The following is a 20934-nucleotide window of genomic DNA, read 5'->3' as shown; positions in this document are numbered from 1 at the left end:
AATTCCAGTGGGGTCGGTCCTCACACGTATCATACTTCTCTTCCGTTCACGTCTAACAATCACTGTTGGGTAGGTAGAAGAGCTTATTGCTCTTGGTGGGTTGTCCCGGTTGTTGAAGACTTCAGCTCCCGGGCCATGATGCCGCCTTGGCTGGATTATTTGTCATTTTTGTTGAGTGCATAGATTTTTATTAACTTCAAAACATTTCAGTTGCATATATTTTCATACTAGTGAATCTCCTAATTTTGGAAGTGACAGATTTTTACCAAACTATAGAGGCCTTTTTTATTCCGCTGAAAAGAAAAAACATCAAATATTTTACTAATAGAAGGCAGCAGTATCTGAAGATTTTGAATTCATGCATTTCAAATGAGATATCATCTTGACCCATTTGTGCTTCCAAATCAGACTTTATTTCTGTATTCTTAGAGTTTTAGTAATTAATTTGGATTAAATTTGAGTGAATCTATTAAGTTTTTAGGTAAGAAAAATATTCTTTAGTAATTATATTTCATTAGTTGTAAGATAATCATGGGGAGTTAAAAAAATTTAACTTAAATCTTTTTAACACAAAAAAGGCAGACCTTATTTAGGCTTAACAATTTTAGTTGTTAGTGGTTTATTGTTGTGATTGTGATAACAAGTAGAGATACTTCACCCTTTTGAGATTCCGAGTGGGTCATACATTGGATTGTGAAATGGAAATCTGACGGGTGGGTCACTCATTCATCATCAACTGGGACATGCATGTCCCGTGGCTTTAGCCCTAGTGCCAAACATTCACAACCTGAAAAAAAACAAAAAGACATTTTAAAAAATTAAAATGAAGAAAACAAGAAAAACCCCTCTCTGGAACAGTAGCACTTTTTCAAAAAATTTCAAATTAAAAGTCTCTTCCCCAAACAAACTTGGAGATATAAATATATATTTTAATCAATTCAAAAATCTAGATTTCACCTTGTAAAGTTTACATGAGTTATTTAAATGCCGACTTTCTCGGCCGCACTTCAGCCGAAAATGTCAATGAATAGCAGTACTTAACAAATTAACAATCATCTCTATCATCCCAATTCAATCACAGCCGTTAAATTTAAAACCCAGCCAGGGAAATTTAGTTCAGCGAAAAAGCAGACAAGAAAAAGCCGCAATGGTATGGGCACGTTGCGTGTGTGGGACCCACCAAACCATGTGAATCCTTCTATTTTTCTCACATTAACGATGTTATTGTAATTAATTAATTAAATTCATTGTAATTAGCGGGAAATTAAATTAAGAGTAAATGGGTCCCCCACCTACAACGGTCGACTATTTAAGTAAAAGCCCAGAAGAAAACGGAGTTCCACTTTGCCACGTCATTTCTCACTCTCATCCGTTACTTTTTCTCCTCCACCCCCCACTTTTATACGTGCGCACTCTTTAAGGATTCTCTCAGTAAAACCAGGGATCCCAAACGACGACGCAGTAATGGTTTTATTTATCGTACGTCGTCGTTTTGAGAAAAATAGAAAGTTGAACAAAAAGAAATTCATAAGAGTCTGCAGGGACACACTGGAATTGCTTGAGCTGAAACTGAGCCAAGAAACTTTTGAGAGAAGCAAAAGCTTTCCTTGTCAAATCTCGTACTTGTTGTTGCAAGTGTTCTAGGTTGATTTTTTCTCTGAATCTCTCTCTCTTACTGTGTTTAAAGTTCACTCAATACTCTAACAAGGTCGGTCAACTGTGGAAATCTTTGAGTTCTTGTCAGTGAGGGTTGCGGTTGCTCTTCATTGGTTATTGTGTTCTGCTGTTTTTTTATCTGAGCTTCTATTTTCATCATTTTTTTTCTCTTCTAACGCTCTTAAGCGTGGAGGAGTTACTGAGGTTTGAATATGGTGCGCAGGTGAAGGAGTGGGTTTAGCAGTCATGTTCACTCAAGGACTCGGCAATAATGCCGTTCGCTGGGAGGTGAACTTCACCATTCCAATCTCTTTTCTCGTTTCTCCTTTTCCCGTTTTCAGTTATTTTCTCTTGTTGATGGCGGATTAGGATGTTGGATATAGGTTGAGATCTTTGCTTGCATTGTTCGGATTTCAAAATCCAAGTAGAGAATATAATAGTGAAATCAAATAATTCTTCCCTTCTTTTTTTATTCTTTTTTTTTTAAAAAAAAAAATTTCTTAACCAATGATAAACAGGAGGAGGTTTCGCGTTCAAGTTCAAATGTAAGATCCCGGATTGATCCCATTTCCAATATCCGAAGTGGTACCCGAGGGTTCGGGTTACCCCCAACATCAAAATTCAGAAGCGGACACTTACCGTCCAACGTGATCCCGGTGTCTACAACTGTGCCGATTGATGGCTACGACAGTGCGTCTGCTTCTGACAATGACATGTCCACTGATTCCGAAGAGGAGGTCTACGGCAGAAGACATTCTCTTGACTCTTCGCCGCAAGATGATAGAGTTCCTACTGGTGCAGCTCATAGATATGGAAATCCGGCACAAAGACACCCACGTTATGCCAGTGACTATACGTATTCCGATGTTAGTTCGTCAATGGAAACGATTGTTGGGGCTCAAGGGCATTTGGCGGAGAGGTTGGGCCGGGCAAACGGGAGGTACCAAGCCAGGCTCAGTGGTTACACAGAGGATGAATCATCGGATTCGGCTGCTAGCTCTGAGTTTTCTACGACACAAATTGGTAGCATCAATGGTGCTGTGCCTCGTAGCAGAGCATATAATTCAGAGGGATATGCTTCAAGTGTGCCTTCGCGAGTCACTGTGGATAGAGCTGCTGAGAAGGTTTATGTTCAATTCAGATGTTACTTGAATTATTTCCATGTTTGATTGTGAAGTTAGTTGTGTTTTGCTCTCGGCTCATTGTGTTGCATTGGTTTCATATTTAATTATTTCTTATTTTGATTTCCTATTTTGGAGGTTCATACAATAAGTCCTTGAAATATTTCCTAGTGCATGATTAATTATTCCATCTGATAAATTGCATTTGAGAGCACATATTTTAGGTTCTAGGTTGTCAAATTAGGGTATAGGGATGAAGAGATTTCAAAATCATTTCTCATAAATTTATCTATCTCCACCCCTTTTGTTTTTATTATCGTGGTTCATAGGCACAGGAGTTGTTTCAATGATGTGACAACCATTTTGTCTAATGCATCTCCTTGATGCTTAAGTATCTACTTCCATAAAATCTCTGATGGATCCTGTCAATTTTAATTTTATGTTAAGGTTTTCTGAATCAGTCTTTATTGCAGGATCAGCAGTTCAGAAACCTCCAGAGTGAAAAGTTTTCTTCTGACGATGAAAACGAAGATGATGGTGTTCCAAGTGCACCTCCATTTTCTGGTTCTGTTCATGAAATTAGACAAGGAACTGATCAAATTCCAATATCTGGAGTGCGTAATACAACGGTTATCCAGGACTCACAGAGCATAGCAACCAAAGTGAATGTGAATACGCAGAAACCAACTCCTGATGTTAAGGTAGAAGATAATGCTGGGAACAGAAATTCTGGTCAGTTTGTTAGGTATATATACTTTGTTGATTCTATGTGGCAAAAACTGCACAGCAACTCAATTAAGTTACAAGACCTACTATTTTGTGTTCCTAACTGCCTTTTTAGACTCAATGATTGGGAATTTTTCAAGCTCATTGCATCTATATTCTGTATCAGAACTAGTACTGGTGCTGAAGCTGGGGCATCTTCAGGTTCACATCCAGCTCGCATCCCAACATTTCATGCAAGGTATCTAAGACTAGCACGTAACTGTAGATGTTTCTTATAATCTATCCTAGATGTTTATTATTGGGCACTCATTTTCATTATGTCTGCTCTGTTTGCATGTCAAATTCAGTGCTCTTGGGCCTTGGCATGCTGTGATCGCCTATGATGCGTGTGTTCGACTTTGCCTTCATGCTTGGGCTAGGAGTTGCATGGAAGCCCCTATGTTTTTGGAAAATGAATGTGCTTTATTACGTGAAGCATTTGGGTAATTATGATCTCTTCCTTTTCTAGTTATGCCATTCTAAAGTTATTTGCACTGGTTCGTGATGCCAGGCAAGTAGAGATAAAGTTGCAGAGGCAATATAAGAAAGGCTGTATAATATTCAGTTACATGTTAATGTCGTGCAACTCCAAGTGGGAGTAACTGAATAAAATAGTAAGCAAAAAAATTCTGGCAGTAACGAACCATAATATTTGCCAACTAGAGAATAGGAATCGGTTGTTAAAACTTTTCAAAAAATTTAACCATTCTATAGAATAGTGAAGAGGTAAATTTTATGCATCTGGTTCCATATAAAGTTGGAAAATTTTCTTCTTTTTAATATATAATAATCTTCGGTTTTCCCACTATTCATTAATTATTTGGTTTTGCTTGAAAGCAACTAATAAGCACCCCATTCTACCCGTTTGGTAATCAAATAGCAAGTTCTTTTTTTTGAGCAAATAGCAATTTAATCACTATGTACTTATAATAAAATTTAAATGGAGAAAAAAAAGCACCTCTCCACTAACTATTGTATATGCGCATAAAGTGTTTACTTTTTTAAAATATGTCCGTTATCTATTTATGTTTGGTCATCACTTTTTATCAAAATATGAAAAATATTTATTTTGCAATAAACATCTTTATCCAAACATGTAATTGCTTACTATTTAGCACCTAGGTGGTTTAAATCACTTACTATTTAGCACCTAGGTGGTTTAAATCACTTATAGTACGTATCATTTTATGCTCTTTTTTTTTTCAACCTCAAACACAATGAGAATATCTATGTTGTGGTCAAGAATTTGAAACACGGAGTTAATTGGACCAAAATATGCATTTTGTTTTTTGTCCTATCCATCTTTGTAGTGGAAGCTAAAATGGTGGAAGTCTGTGGAAAGCCAGTGAAGTTGGGAGTTTTGATGACTCTACTGTCCTAAGTGTTGAGATGTCAGCTTTCCATTTTCAAAAGAAAAATTTAGAAGTTTCTTCTTGGCTTCTTTCTTTAAGCATGTTTTCTCTGGAACTATTCACATGCTACTCTATATAACAGTATCAGTATCCTGATGCTTATTTTCTACTACTTTTTTGCCTACTCTCCCCAAAATTTTATTATTGAACTATAGGTTACAGCAAGTCCTACTGCAATCGGAGGAAGAACTAATGGCTAAACGCTCTTCAGAGGTTGCTAACGAAGGTGTTGCCACAAAACCTAAGAAAATTGTTGGAAAGATGAAAGTTCAAGGTAGCTCTTAATCCTGTATGTGACATCTTCTTTTTCCAAGTACTTTTTGTGTGCTGCCTTAGACTAAGACCTTGGTGATTATGCAGTAAAACGTGTGAAGACAACCCTGGATCCACCTACTGGCTGCAGCATGTTATCCTTAAGACCAGTGATTAAGGTTGAAGCTATCCAGCATCACCTATCCAATTTGCAGTCGGCACTATCTTATAGATGGCAAGCTCTGCGAAAAATTCGTGCTCCACCCCGTATACCTGCAAAAGCTTCCTTTTCACGTCAAGGCTTTGCATATGTGCATGCAAGCACTCATTACATTAAACAAGTTTCAGGGCTTCTCAAAATTGGCGTGACAAGTCTACGCAATAGTTCAACATCATATGATGTTGTGCAAGGTATGCCAAGTTGGGAATTCTAGATCTGGGTAGGGAGGTATTTACAGAGTATGATTTACAAAAAGTATTTCATCTTATTTTAATCAGCTGCAGAATTGGACTTTGATGAGCTATGCTAACCACAGTGGATAGCATCATCGTATATCTGATCATATATTATTATTTGCTGGGCCTCCTTCATTCTGTCTGAAAAATATGTTTTGGGGTTCCACTTGTTTGGGTATTTGCAAATGCATAGGTGGATGAGGTGGTTGCATTTATTAAATCTTTGGAGCAATGATATGTAGCCTATAGATGGTAATACTATTTGCTAGGTGTTATTTGTTAGATTCATTTGAAAAAAAGGTACAATTTATTTCATAGCTGGATGTTTCCTGTCATAGAATTGCGTAGTACTTTCTTTTGCTTTCTTCTCTTCTTGTTTTGCTCAGCAGCATCTTTTCCTTTTGTTCTTAAATTCTTATTATGTTTCTTTTCAGAGACATATTCTTGTTTGTTAAGACTGAAAAGTTCTGCTGAAGAGGATGCCATAAGGATGCAGCCTGGTTCTAGTGAAAGCCATGTCTTGTATGTGCTTCTTTTCTATTTCCACTTCTTTTGTTAATTAACTTATTATCTAAGTTTTCAATGGAGAGGTCTTAAAAAAAATCTTTCAGCTTTCCTGATAATTTAGGAGATGATCTGATTGTTGAAGTCCTGGATTCAAAGGGGAAGCATTTTGGCCGTGTTCTTGCTCAAGTGGCTACCATTTCCGAAGACCCGGTAAAAATTTCTGGTAGAACTTGCTTGATATTGCTTATTTTAATAGTTTTGTCAAAAACTCTCACATAAGTTCGATGCAGGCTGATAAGCTTCGATGGTGGTCCATTTATCGTGAGCCAGAGCATGAACTTGTGGGCAAGCTGCAGCTCTACATAAACTATTCAACAAGTTCTGAGGATAATAATCAACTAAAGGTCAGTTGCTTTTTATTCTTGTAGCCTGTTGGCTCATGTCCAAAAGAAGCTTCTACAATTTGTTGACTTCTAGTCGATTTGAAGTGAATATATTTTGAATGGATCAGAAACCATCTTGCTTCTCTTTCAATTTAGCAAGGTCTGAGTTGGTCTGTGACAATAGAAGTTCACGTAGTTTGACAGAATTAAGAGGCCCATATATGTATTTCTTGATAACTATGTCAGTTTATAGCAAAGGAATGCATGCTTAGATATACACATGTAGATTTGTACTTGTAAGAGCTTGAATTCAAATTAAGAAGAAAACCTAGCTCCAAAAATCAGATGTGTGTGTGCATGAGCTCAAGTGCATCATTAAAATATTGCAATTTTTGGCAAACAACTACTTCTGCAAAAGGATAATGTTCTACAGTTTTAATTTGGTCTCACTCTGTGACAATTGATTATCTCTATTCAACAGAGGTTCTATAGTTTGAATCCAGTTTTAATCTTTGATGATTGATTATTCACTTATCTTTGATAAGTGAATATATTTTGAATGGATCAGAAACCATCTTGCTTCTCTTTCAATTTAGCAAGGTCTGAGTTGGTCTGTGACAATAGAAGTTCACGTAGTTTGACAGAATTAAGAGGCCCATATATGTATTTCTTGATAACTATGTCAGTTTATAGCAAAGGAATGCATGCTTAGATATACACATGTAGATTTGTACTTGTAAGAGCTTGAATTCAAATTAAGAAGAAAACCTAGCTCCAAAAATCAGATGTGTGTGTGCATGAGCTCAAGTGCATCATTAAAATATTGCAATTTTTGGCAAACAACTACTTCTGCAAAAGGATAATGTTCTACAGTTTTAATTTGGTCTCACTCTGTGACAATTGATTATCTCTATTCAACAGAGGTTCTATAGTTTGAATCCAGTTTTAATCTTTGATGATTGATTATTCGTATTCATGACATGAATATCATGAACTGCATATCATGGCTTAGTCTTGTTTTAAAAAAAAATCATATCATAGTTTTTGGAGGCTTTATGATATTAAGAGCTTCTTTTTGGCCTAGTGTGGTTCTGTGGCAGAAACAGTTGCATATGACTTGGTTCTAGAGGTTGCTATGAAGATTCAACGTTTTCAACAAAGGAACTTACTGTTACATGGCTCGTGGAAATGGCTTTTAACAGAATTTGCCTCGTACTATGGGGTTTCTGATGTGTACACCAAGCTACGGTAATTAGATTTCTTTTCTTGTCAGCTACTCAAGAGTGTCGGCAGTTTTTAAGGGTTTTAATAATTCTTACCTGGTCAGATCACTGTCTAACTATTAAAGTACCGGATTTGTGTTTTTCTGATGAATGTTCTTTCCAGGTACCTGTCCTATGTAATGGACGTCGCCACACCTACGGCTGACTGCCTCACTTTGGTATATGACTTCTTAATGCCTGTAATTATTAAAGGTGACAGCAAAAGTACATTGAGTCATCAAGAGGTAAATTTCAAATTATCAGGTTTTTTTTGTGCAGAATTTTATCCTTGTGCTTATTATTTATGGTATTTGGAGTTAGCTACCTTGAGAATGTTGTATCATAGGCACTTAGCCAATTTACCTAAAGTACAAATATGATTTTCATAAACCATCAGAATTCATATCACATGTATGAGGTGCTAAAAAATGTCATTTTTACCGTCTTATAAATATTTTTTAAATTATATTTAAAATATAAAATAATTAAAAAATATTTAAAATATTATCATTATTATTGTTATCAATATTTTATTTCCAAAAAAAGTTATTGTTATCTATATTAACATATCCTTTCAGTAACTTTTATTTCTTCTGGTTCTTAAATTTTTACTTTAAAATAGAAATTCTTTAAATTTATTTCATTTCTTCTCCCAATTTTTCTGACACAACATACATGTGTACATTTTGGCTTATTCAACAGAATCGAATACTTGGAGAAATCAAAGATCAGATTGAACAGATTCTTGCTCTAGTTTTTGAGAACTATAAGTCACTTGATGAATCATCGTTCACTGGCATTATGGAAATTTTCAAGCCTGCAACTGGAGTTGCAGCACCAGCATTAGCTCCTGCTGTTAAACTGTATACTCTCCTTCATGACATATTGTCTCCTGAGTCGCAAACTGCTCTGACCCATTATTTTCAGGTTCTGGATATTACATATCTCCATTTGTTGCTTTCATTGCAACCCATATTTTCCTAACAGTAATGTAACCTCAGGCTGCAGCCAAAAAAAGATCAAGGCGGCATTTGGCTGAGACAGATGAATATGTTGCCAATAACAATGAGCCTAATTTCTTGGATCCTGTTGCTGTATCCACTGCTTACCAGAAAATGACTGCCCTTTGCACAAATATCAAAAATGAGATTTTGACTGACATTGAAATCCATAACAAAGATATACTTCCCAGGTACCTTTTCAGTTCATGATGGCATTTGATGTCTAAGAACTTTGTTAAAATTGAATTTCTTTCCAATTGTAATGTGATTTGAGATTATGACGAGAAAGTTGTCAACTTAAGCACCTATCTTTTAGCTTTGATGCCACTTTCATGCAAAGCAGTTCATTCATATGTAAAGCTGGAGACTGATGATTTAACTACCAATACATGTCATGAAATCAGGTATCAGTTTTAGGATGCATATGTAGATTTTAGGAGAGTGATGATAGAAATCACTGATTATGTTATTGAAATCAAATGTGACCTGAAGAAAGGCATATGATGTAGGCCTTGAATGAAAAATCTTAATACAGGATTTACCATGGAATTTTAGGAGATTGACAATGCAGACTACCGTTAGTGTCACAAAGAGGATACATGAATTTAGAATGTATAGGTGTGGGTCTTTCTTGGCTGTAAATTTCCAACTTGTTCTCCTTAATAATATTGGACTCGGCAGCCCTCTTTTCTTTTCAATTTATAGCGTTCCAAAATATGAATCATTTGGTTGGTTTAAGTTTCAACGGACAGACAATATATGCATTTCCGCTTAAGCTAAATATCTGAAGAATAGTTTAATACCCTAGCTTCAAAGGCCAAGGATACTGGAAGTACCAAGGATTCAAGATAATTTCAGCTCTACTTATGCGTAGTAGAAGCACTGTTTTGTTAAGTTCTGATTTGGTTGGAGATAATGCAAAGAGATTAAGAAAGGTCTTGGTCCTTTGATGACATTCAGGATGGTGTTTTTGGCTTCTGTTTGGGCTAAACCCCATGGTTTCTCAAAGGGAATTTCTTTGTTCACTTTACAAAGGAATCTGATTGCTGCCACGTATCAGTTGTGCTTTCACTTTGTTTCTTTCTTTTTTTGGAGGATAGCTTATCCTCCTTTAATTTGTATCTTTTTCCTCCCTCCTAACAAAAATCTGTGTTTTTGTTTTCCCGTAGTTTCAATCTCTAAAGAACGTCATTGATATTTTCCACTAAGCTCATTGGCAAATGTTGGATATGACATGATGATTTCATGATATCAGATTCTACTGCACTAGCCATTTCTTTCATGTTGGATTGATTATCTGATCCATGATGTACAAGCATTTATTGAGTTTATTTTTCATGCAGTTTTTTAGACCTCCCAAATTTGTCTGCTTCCATATATAGCACGGAGCTTTGCAGCAGATTGCGCGCTTTCCTTCTTGCATGCCCACCATCTGGTCCTTCCCCTCCTGTGGTAGAACTCATTATTGCAACATCAGATTTTCAGAGGGAAGTTGCCAACTGGAAAATTAGGTACATGCTTCTGGTGATTCTGTTAGTTGTTTGGATCTTGAATTGAGTCAACTGATTTGGTGATTCATTTCCAGTCCTATCAAAGGTGGTGTTGATGCAAAAGAGTTGTTCCATTTGTATATCATGCTATGGATTCAAGATAAACGCATTTCTTTGCTTGAGTCATGTAAATTAGATAAGGTATGTTTTCTAAGCAACAACAGCTTTTATAGGGTAGTCTTAAAGCAACTACAATCTTTTCAATTGCATGCCTTCCCATTGGTCTCTTAAATTAAAAGTTCAAAGGAAAAGAAATAACTCACAGATTCTGCAGTCTGAAGTTTTGTTGATAAAGAGATGGAAATCTTATTGAGCTGCTTTTAACTTCTGGAAGAATGACTCAACATAGTTACAAATTATTGATATTGATACTGATACTACCAATATGCACAGAGGGATTTCTTTTTTCGGTATTTTCAGGATCACATTAAAGGAACTCAAGATGTTGTTGTTTTAAACTTATCTACAACTTATCTGCTTGCAGGTAAAATGGTCAGGGGTTCGGACTCAACATTCTACAACTCCTTTTGTTGATGAAATGTATGACCGACTGAGAGAGACCTTGAACAACTATGAAGTAATCATTTGCAGATGGCCAGAATACATATTTGTGCTCGAAAACGTACGTCCAAATGAACCATCTTTGTTTCTTATTTGCAAAGTTGATGATTGAAAAAAGAGCAAATGGAAGTAAAATGTGAGCTTTTTTTGGCAATATAAAAATGACCATAGGGTAACTAGTTTTCTTTACTATCTTTACTAATATGGAGGACAGAGTTATTGAAATTATTTGATTTCATTTTGGCTGTTTTTGTACACAAAGGCTATAGCAGATGTGGAAAAAGCAATCGTGGAAGCTCTGGATAAACAATATGCAGATGTCCTGTCACCATTGAAGGAAAATTTGGCACCAAAGAAATTTGGATTGAAATATGTCCAAAAGCTCACTAAACGATCTGTGTCCTCCTATGCAGTCCCTGATGAGGTGGGCCATCACTTGCCTAATTCTTTTTTCTTCCAGTTCATTTTGAATATTTTTCTGGCTGAGAATTATTTATTTTTTCTTCAGCTGGGAATTCTATTAAATTCTTTGAAGAGGATGCTTGATGTCTTGCGTCCCAAGATAGAAGCACGGTTCAAATCCTGGGGTTCTTGCATTCCTGATGGAAGAAACCCTGTCCCTGGAGAGCGTCTCAGTGAAGTAACAGTAATGCTCAGAGCCAAGTTCAGAAATTACCTGCAAGCTGTTATTGAGAAACTTGTGGAAAATGTGAGTTTGATTTTAGAAGCAAAATTTTGTGCCTTTAATTTGCTTTCACTAGGCTAACATTTGATTAACGTTAGTTAAAATAAAAACCTCTAAAATAAAGGACTCCCTTCATGCAAATAATCCCTTTCAGATGATGGCAGTTTCTTGTGAATTCTTGTTGGAAGCAAAGGATTGACTGCATGATAAATGTACACTTGAAGAAAGTATCGGAGTGCAAATGAACTTGAATTTAAGAGAGCAGCCATTGTGAATTCCCTACATTTCATGTCTTAGCTGGCTTGCTGATTCATCATTTCAAGCATTGTTTATTCCAATTTTCTTGATCAGTACCCTTATTGGTCCTTTTTTAATTTTCCCCACACAACCAACTACAAGTTCAATGTATTTTTGTATAGAATTAAACCTCTGGTTCTTTACCTGTGTGCATTAAACCCAACAAAATGCTGTATCAGCTTTAGTTTTGCTAGGGTTTCAATATAACTCTTTCGCTGATTGGGTGCTTCTTCATCTTGCTTCAGACTAAGTTACAGAGCTCAACAAAGTTGAAGAAGATTCTTCAAGATTCAAAAGAAAGTATAGGGGAATCTGATATACGGGGTAGGATGCAAGCACTCAAAGATCAGCTAACAAATACAATGAGTCACCTTCACACTGTGTGTGAGACTCATGTCTTTATAGCAATCTGCCGAGGTTACTGGGATCGAATGGGACAGGTAGTTAAGTTTCAATGTTCCGATAAAAAGTTTGCATTGAGTTGACAGTAATATTGTTTTTGGTTTGAATATATCATATTCTCATAAAAACAATTGATTTTTATTATCACCTGGCAAGTGAGGAAGCACAAAAGTACCTATAATTTGAATTGAATATGGAATTAACTTGGAATTGAAATATTATTTTTATGCAAAATTATGTCTTATTTGTATTGTATTCATATTCTTATTTTATAAAAAATTAACTTTGAACCAAACTCAAAGCTAATAGTTTAATATTACTTGCATGACGGCTTTTTGTTTACAGGATGTCCTCAGTTTTCTGGAGAACAGGAAAGAGAACAGATCCTGGTATAAAGGTTCACGTATTGCAATTTCAGTAAGTAACTGCTTTACAATTTTAAATGAGTTCAGTTCTTAAGCTCAAATCTTGCTCCTAAAACTATGACCGAGCTAAATAGTTTAATATCCAAACTCTGAGGCTTTTTTGGACATCCTGTGAAAGCTTATAGGCTGATAGGGCTTCATCCTTTTCAATTGCCATCTTACTTGAAAGTATATAGGTTATTAAAATTGGTTGTCTTTCTGAAGTACTTGCATTCAAGGTGATAATGCTTATCAACTCCAGGAACCTGATACAAAAAGGTAATAAGATTAAATACTAGGGACCTACTGATAGAAAACCAAAGTACAGTGTCAGCGGAGACCCTTGTAACTCTTTGCTACTGACCTATCCAAAAGCCATTTGAATTATGGTATTTTCTTATAGCTTATGGAAGTGAGTTTATCAATCATGAGAATATTTGATGGTAAAAACAATTTATCAATCTTTAAACTTTATAAGCTTAAAAGTCAATATGAAATTATTTTTTTAGACTTTTTTTTACCTTGCGTTTGAAACTAAAAGAACTTACTAACATTTTCAGAAAGGAGAAGCTTTGCATAACCAATCTCCTTCAAAGTATTGTGAAGTCAGATCCGATCCATTTTGGTCTTTTAGAATTATTGCATCAGACCTTTTTTTCTTGTCGGGCTGCCATTGTCATTCCTGTTACTTGGATGCTGAAATTACCCATAGCAGATAGATAGATCAGAGTTTAACTTCCATTGCTCATCTCTTTTAATCATCCATATTAATCTTTAGTGTCAACTTGCAGATTCTAGATGATACTTTTGCGTCACAAATGCAACAGCTTATCGGGAATGCCTTACAAGAGAAAGACGTAGAGCCACCTAGATCGATTATGGAAGTCCGTTCAATGCTCTGCAAGGATGGTCCCAATCACAAGGACAACACATACTATTACTAGGCGTGGTAAATTCTTGTACATAAAAGAGTGAGATAACTGTTTGCTGGAAAAAAAAGGAAAAGAAAAAAATTAAACTTGGACGTTTTAAAACCTGGTGGTGGCATGCTACAAAAATGAAGGACTTCTGTACAGAGTAATACTGGCCAGAGCTACCAATTTTGTCTGAGGAACAACGTCAGCGCAGCATCAACTTACTTTTCTAGTTCACGTATCTGGTCTCCTGAGAAGTATGTGTTTATTACTTACCTCAAATAAGTAGATTTTGTAAGAGCAGAGATTCATTTATTATATTTTCGATCTGCTAAATATAAAATTGATATATCTACTTATCTTCTTTGTTCCTAATAGCTCAGAATTTTATTTATAAATTTATTTGAAAATTTTATATGAGAGAATGTGAATCTCTTATACTGTCAGAATTGTCTCAGACAAATTTTAATCATTTTTAGTGACTATTAAAATGATCTTATAACTAAAGCAAGTATGAATTACTGAATAAATTTTCAAAAATTAAATGTATCTTTCAGCCTAAATGTTGCTGAAACTGGATATTGAACTTTGAAGAGATTCAGGTTTGAAGTCAAATATATACTAGGTATTCACATTTTGGAACTAAAGTAGAGTGTCTTGTCTTAAGAAGAAAAAAAACTAAATTAGGTTTTTAATCTGATATTATTATAGTTAAGATAATATAGTTATAATAAGTTTATTGATATTTAATTTAATTTAATTATTTTAATTTTATTAATATATTAATAAATTAAATATTCGATCTCACTGAATTAAATATTATAAATTTTTAATTATTAGTAAAATGATAAACTCTACGTAATCAGATACTTACAAATAAAACATAGAAGTATACAATTCAGTTAATATTAAAGTATTTGCTTAATACGTTCACAGCAGTACAACTCCCTCAAAAAAATATGTATTAGTTTTTAGTATAAATAAAAAAAATTTAAAAATTACAGCAAGAAATTTAAATTACAATAATAAAAATCTAATTGAAATATTTAACTAAATAAATGGACTTCATTGGGTTTCCAATTAAACCAAATTCCCGGGTGTGAAGCAAAAGTATAGAATAGGTTTCGTAAATATGTAGGAATTCTATACCACCACGCATTTTAAGAAAATCCAGCAAATTAAAAAGCCAGAAATTGAATACCAGACGCAATTAGTGTCGGCTAACGCAGACAGGAAACAGTCGTGGCAAATAACTTAAATGAATTGCAGAAATAAAAAGGTATCAAATCAATGGTTAATAAGCAATCTATTATATATATAAAAAAAAATATGAAGATCAAAAATTTGCCACACTGTATATACATGTATATATTTTAAAACTAAAATTTTATTTTTAGTTATTTACAAAAAAATTTAGTTAATGAAAGAATCTTAACATATTCTAATTAAAAAAATTAATTGCTTACTGCTATTTATATATTTAATTTAAATAAATATATATATATAAAAAAATAAAAATTAAAGTGATAATATTCATAATAATTATCTATTTAAATTTTTAAATATAAAAATAAAATTTTAATTGACTATAAAACTAAGGTGATTGATCCGGATGCAACATTAAGGTTCTATTTGGTTCATTACTATTTCTACGTAACTTAATAATTTCAACCAAGAAAATTAAAAAAAAAAATTAAAAACAATTAAACTACTAACAGTTAGCAAAAGGGGGGAAAAGAACTACTAAGAATGAAACAAAAGCGATCCAAATTTAAACCCAAAAAAAAAAAAAAAAAGCATTGCAAGATGTCATGTAATGAATCTGAATCGCACTCAGAAATGATTTAAGAAGAAGAGATATTTACAAGATTCAGTTATACCACAGATCAATGGATCTGTAGCAGCAGTAGAGCACCAAAAGAATGCCATTTATATTACACAACTTAAGGAAACCGAACCACCCCGGCATATCACAGGCACAAACACAAAGGTTAATGAATGCTGAGCTTACAGAAGCTTTGATATCACTTGACAAGAAGTCCAGAAGGCTTTCGAGGCAACCCTCAGAATGACAGGATTTTGGTATATCCTGTTAAAAAATTTAACAAAATACTTTTTAAAATGATATAAGAATAGTAAATCAGTGAAAGGAAATTTCTCGAAATACAGAATAGTAGCTTGAGAAATACGCCCTACCCAATGGCAGTCGCTCCCCATGATGCTACATTATAGATGACTTTACTTCCATCCCATGCTTTTCGAAGCTTTCCCTTCTTCTTCTTCATAGAGAAGGTCTTGCTAAGTGCTGGACGAAGTCAACAGTGAATATCATTAACCTTCTGCTAACTTGCTTAATAATGAAGATGCAGATAAATATACTTGGAACAAAATGACTGAATGCTAACTGGTAAAACTTGGTCATTTGTTCATGGGTTGAAAAACTCATAATGAAAGCAAAGGCATTACTAGGATGAACTTAAACAAACTCACCATCCTGAAGTTGATTAGGCGTCAAATCCTGGAAACATAAAGCATTTTGTTAAGTAACTCATACTTTTCACTCGGATGGTACTATGATACAATATTCTCAGACAAATTAATACTCAAACACCATTTATAAATTTGAACATCGTTAGCTATACAAGAAACCTAATAGATGCATGAAATCTGAATTCTCAAGAAAATTGTAACATATAATTGACAGTTAAACAAACCTAGAGCAATCTATTTGCTCAGGCAATTCAAGTAGAGCTTTTGCCCTATCAAGTATGTACTCTTAAATGGAGTAACCAAGGACACAATAATATCCAATGGTCTCTCAAATAAAAAAATAAAAAAAAACCTCTTTGCCGCCTTATTTTGTACCAAACCAGAACGACACATGCATGCCCTTATTTCTAAAATACACTGCAAAAACAACTTGTGTGAAACAGTGTAGATGTATTATCCACCAAGTCATTACTTGACTACCAGCTCATACACATCTTTACGTGCATCCTTCAAGATTAAAGAACCGCTACGCAACCAAACACATCTTTTATTGTAGCTAGCAGAATACAAAGATACCACTAACACAACAGATGATCAATTGTTGACAATTCTAAAATAATACCACTAACACAATAGATGATCAATTGTTGACAATTCTAAAATAATTGGTATTCAACTATTAAAGTCAATATATAGAATCAACATGCGGTTACTGGATGATCAATTCAACCCTAACAAGTGAAGAAAACATGATTAGAGAAATTTCAAAGTTATCAAGAGGCAGACTTTGCATACCTTTGTCTGCTTAAGGGATAATAGGTATGCAGCCATGAAACATGCAATGCCCTCTACTATATCTTCTTGCCTAACAAGAACATAATCTTCTTGATCTGGATCAGTACATTCACCTTCCCAAAGATCATTTTCACTAACCATGTCCCAGGAGCTACCTTCTTCTGGCACCACGCAAGAACTTCAATTCATCAGCTTGTGGGAAGCAAAATCAATATAGCATAAAATATTAGAAAATTAAACTAAAACTAAGCATATGATTCTTTCAAGTGTGAATCTCAAGATGCCAGATAATAACCAGGAAGCATAACAAGCTAGAAATAAAAAATTATTTCAAAATCATATCCTAAAAGAATGTTTTAGCAAAAAATTGTTAATGTAACAGCTGAAGACATTAAAGCTGACCATCTCTGGATGCATACCAGCGATGCCATGAGGGACTGATGCCTGAGCACACTCTAGCTTTTCAAGGAAGTCGGGACATTCAACTCTGGATTTTAGAAGATCACATAGCTGCATTAAAGCAGAAAATGAATAAGCTGCAAATTCTGAGTTACAATTTTCTGGGCTCTTAAAGTGAATGAATGAGTCACTAGACTTACTACTGATGTGTATAATACATGTATAACAAATACATAACACATGCATTTTCTTTGTTATGACATCCCAACCTACACAACTTAGTCCTAACCGACACATACATTTCTTCTGAATAGAAAAGTTTTGCACAAATAAGCAAGTCCTTCATGAAGTATATATTAGCAAATATTATTGAATAACAGTTTGAGCCTTTATAGTAGTTAAGACAAATATCACCCTTATGACTTACCATTTCCAGGTAGTGATCATTTGGTGCTTTTAATAGCAATTTACACATCCCACTACCGGCCTGAATACAATTTGAGTAAAGGAATGACCACAAAGAAAAAGCCAGAAAAATAAAAAAACCCAGGTACTGATTAGGCTTCTAAGCTTATTGGATGGTTGTTGACCCAACTATCCTTAAATTAGCATGGTATAGAGGATTTAAGTCTAAAGCTCAAACCGAGACTTTGCTCTTTTTGTACTTTGTATTCCTTTATTTAATCACTTAGCGTAGAAGATTCAAGATCTAATGCTCGAACCAAGACTTGCTCTTTCTGTACTTTGGATTCCTTTATTTGATCACCTGGGTTCTCAGTATGAGCTGTATTAAATAGCAGGACTATTACCCTTCCAATCTTTCATCCTTGTAAGGAAGAGTTTAGAGCAGAAACAAGTTAGATGTGCGTATGAATTGTAATGCTAGAATATAAATGTAGGTGCTGGATGCTCTCCTAACAGGGTAAACATTCGACAAAGTTGTGGACATTAACTCTTTGATGCCATGCGATGTTTCTGAAAAGAAAAGCATCGGAAACCAATCTCTTCATTGGATTCACTGAAAAAAACCTTGCTTTAGTATCAAAACAGAAAGCATGCCATATTTAAGACTTAATTTTCTTTCCTAGTTGTTCATTTTCTCAGCAAGCAAGTAATTCTAAGCTGGATTTCAAAATTTCCCCACCAAATCAGTAACAAAACAGATTAGTTACCTCCTCGGCCTCCTGATCTCCACGCTCAGCCGATGACGACCTCTCGCGTGCCCCTTGACCTATATTCCGATCTTCATCCTCGTCACTTCCAAGGCCGTCTTCGCTGTGACTGAGCAACTCGAGAGCTTTCTGGCACTGCTCCAGCACAGCCTGCAAGGTCCTTCTCTTCACCCGAAAACTCTCATTCTCCAGCTCCTTGCGCTTCCTCTCCAAATCAGTACTTGCACTCGCGACCTCAATTTCCATTACAACTCCCCCCTAGAATTCCAAATCCAACAAACGAATAAACAATTCAGGTCTAATCCCTCTTTGTTTGGGGGGAATTTCCTCTCGAACTCTAGAAATCGAGCTCTCGTCGTCCCATCATAACTGGTAATTGCAGAAATCTGTCGGGTTCGGGTTCTCGGGTCTCGATAACGACGAAATAATTATTGGCGTAATCCAACATGTGCCTTCTTTTTTATGTTTTTTCTTCTGCTAACCCTTTCTTTTTTTTTCTTTCCCTCTTAGGTTTCTGCGCTGTCGAATATAAGGAGACGTCGTTGAAATGCTTCAGCTACAAGGCATTCAGCGTGGAGAATTCGGCCTGTTTGGGCTTTGGGTTTATTCTGTTCTGGAATTGGAGATCATGTGTTTTTGTTTTTTTAAATAAAATATTATTGACGTGTTTGGTGACAATTAATTAATTATTTTTTATACGACAAATTGGATATGCATCATTCCCCGGCGTGTCAGAATCAAACTCAATATCTCGTTACAACATTCCATTAGATTGGTCACAACATAAATTTAATAGAATCCCGTACTTATTTATACTCAATTAAATATTATAAATTAATTATTTTAAATTTATAATATAATTACATAATAATTAATTTATATTTCAATAAAATTTGAATTTATGATTTTTTAAAAAAATAAAAAAAATTGCAATTATTAAATCACTATATTATTAATAAATCAATTAATACATTATATTTTATTTGTGACTACTTGAAAAATAAGACAAGTATTAATCTTATAGATTACTGTATTGTTGAAATCAATAGATGCTTAAGTTATACCTTATTGGTGTTAAAACAATTTAATTCCCTACAAAACATAAATAAAAAACAAAATATGCTATGTGGGCCCATAAACCAATATGGCCCAGTTATACCCTAATGCGAGCGATAATCAACCAACCCATTGGGCTTTCGGGGCCCGAAGCAGAAGACGGATCCATCCATGTCTCCCATGTGGGTTCTTCGAATATTATGCAAATATTATAGGTAACTAAATAAATATATATTTATTTATTTTTAAATTAAATTTTGTAAATATTAGGTTTTATAGTTAAATAAAAATAAATTACCTAGATATCTTATGGTAATTAATTGTTATTATATGAAAGTAAATCACTAAAATTAATTAAATTATGCAATTTACTATAGTAAGATTCATCTAAAATTCATAATAAATTACGATTTAGTCGTAAAATTTGAATATTTTTTATTATTTAACTGAATCAAACTTTAAATACTGAAATTCTCTAAGAAGAATGCATAAACATATAGGACATCACGTATATATATATATATATATATATGTATATTTGTATTTGGCATGTAGATGCGTGACAATTTACAACATCTGACAGATTTATGGGTAAAACATGACTTGACTCTCTTTTTAACCGATGGTCATTTTCTCACTGAGAAGACGATACAAAAAACAGAAAAAGTGCCTGCAAATTTCCAGTACCCCACCTTCTGTCTGTCTCCCAATGGAGTCATGAACCTTTTAATAAACTTTCCATCTCAAACAAAAATTAAAAAGTAAATCATAACAATTATATAATATTTTCTCAAAAATATTTTATTAACAAAATTAATTAATTAATTAATATCGCGCGAAGTGGGATATAAATTATTAATTATATTTTTAATATAAGTATATTTATATGATATTTATTGATATAAATATATATAATAAGTTACTTTCAAATGAATTTTAAAAATTCAAATTTGAATTACTCTATCTGTCTTATATTTTCCGTTAACATAAACCTACTTTGACTAAAACTCAGACTCTGTTAAACTAAATCTGTTCCGATTAAAACTCATACTTCAAAAAAAATTAACAGAAAAATCCCATCTCTGATTCCTTGTCTTTGACGGGTTCCATGGGAACTTTGGTTGCAACTTGGCGGCACGACTTTGCAACTTGGCGCCGAGTCGTGCCGCATGTCAAGGCACTGTAACGAGTCAGCCCTTGTTTCAAACCGCTTAATTCATAGACAACCACGTCCTTTTCTTTGAATGATTTAATAAACAAACCTTCCAATGTTAAGTTCTGCAATTTTGATCAATCTTCAATTAGGTTTGAATTTTAGTCAACATTTTAATAAATATTAGTTATGTAATATATTAAGAACAATTTATTATATCATATAATTTTTATCAACTATA

General features: G+C 34.2%; 2 protein-coding genes across 4 annotated transcripts; one reads left to right on the top strand and one right to left on the bottom strand.

Moving 5' to 3' along the window:
• The first annotated feature begins 1421 nt into the window (after positions 1-1421).
• LOC110825972 (pesticidal crystal cry8Ba protein) lies at positions 1422-13987 on the top strand. Of its 2 annotated transcripts, none has more exons than XM_022056529.2 (23): positions 1422-1708; positions 1880-1944; positions 2175-2780; positions 3251-3522; positions 3670-3741; positions 3851-3985; positions 5110-5228; positions 5315-5617; positions 6097-6184; positions 6274-6379; positions 6460-6573; positions 7637-7800; positions 7939-8059; positions 8517-8741; positions 8816-9006; positions 10159-10326; positions 10401-10506; positions 10850-10987; positions 11189-11350; positions 11435-11635; positions 12154-12348; positions 12656-12727; positions 13506-13987. In XM_022056529.2, the coding sequence occupies exons 2-23, from the start codon at positions 1903-1905 to the stop codon at positions 13656-13658; spliced, it is 3753 nt and encodes a 1250-aa protein (XP_021912221.1). In that variant the 5' UTR covers positions 1422-1708; positions 1880-1902; the 3' UTR covers positions 13659-13987. The 2 variants fall into 2 exon arrangements, with proteins under 2 accessions (XP_021912221.1, XP_021912220.1); XM_022056528.2 differs by having other exon boundaries at positions 1423-1644.
• A 1455-nt stretch (positions 13988-15442) lies between these two features.
• Positions 15443-19032, bottom strand: LOC110825978 (RING finger protein). 2 transcript variants are annotated; one of them, XM_022056536.2, is made up of 6 exons: positions 18485-19032; positions 17333-17423; positions 16914-17071; positions 16119-16146; positions 15825-15933; positions 15443-15717 (listed from the first exon to the last, which is right to left on the bottom strand). In XM_022056536.2, the coding sequence occupies exons 1-6, from the start codon at positions 18728-18730 to the stop codon at positions 15636-15638; spliced, it is 714 nt and encodes a 237-aa protein (XP_021912228.1). In that variant the 5' UTR covers positions 18731-19032; the 3' UTR covers positions 15443-15635. The 2 variants fall into 2 exon arrangements, with proteins under 2 accessions (XP_021912228.1, XP_021912227.1); XM_022056535.2 differs by having other exon boundaries at positions 16914-17074; positions 18485-19026.
• Between the last annotated feature and the right edge of the window lie 1902 nt (positions 19033-20934).

Source organism: Carica papaya, chromosome 1 (assembly GCF_054855325.1).
Source record: "Carica papaya isolate Zhongbai chromosome 1, ASM5485532v1, whole genome shotgun sequence".
Classification (NCBI taxonomy): domain Eukaryota; kingdom Viridiplantae; phylum Streptophyta; class Magnoliopsida; order Brassicales; family Caricaceae; genus Carica; species Carica papaya.
This window is presented reverse-complemented; position numbering and strand designations above follow the sequence as displayed.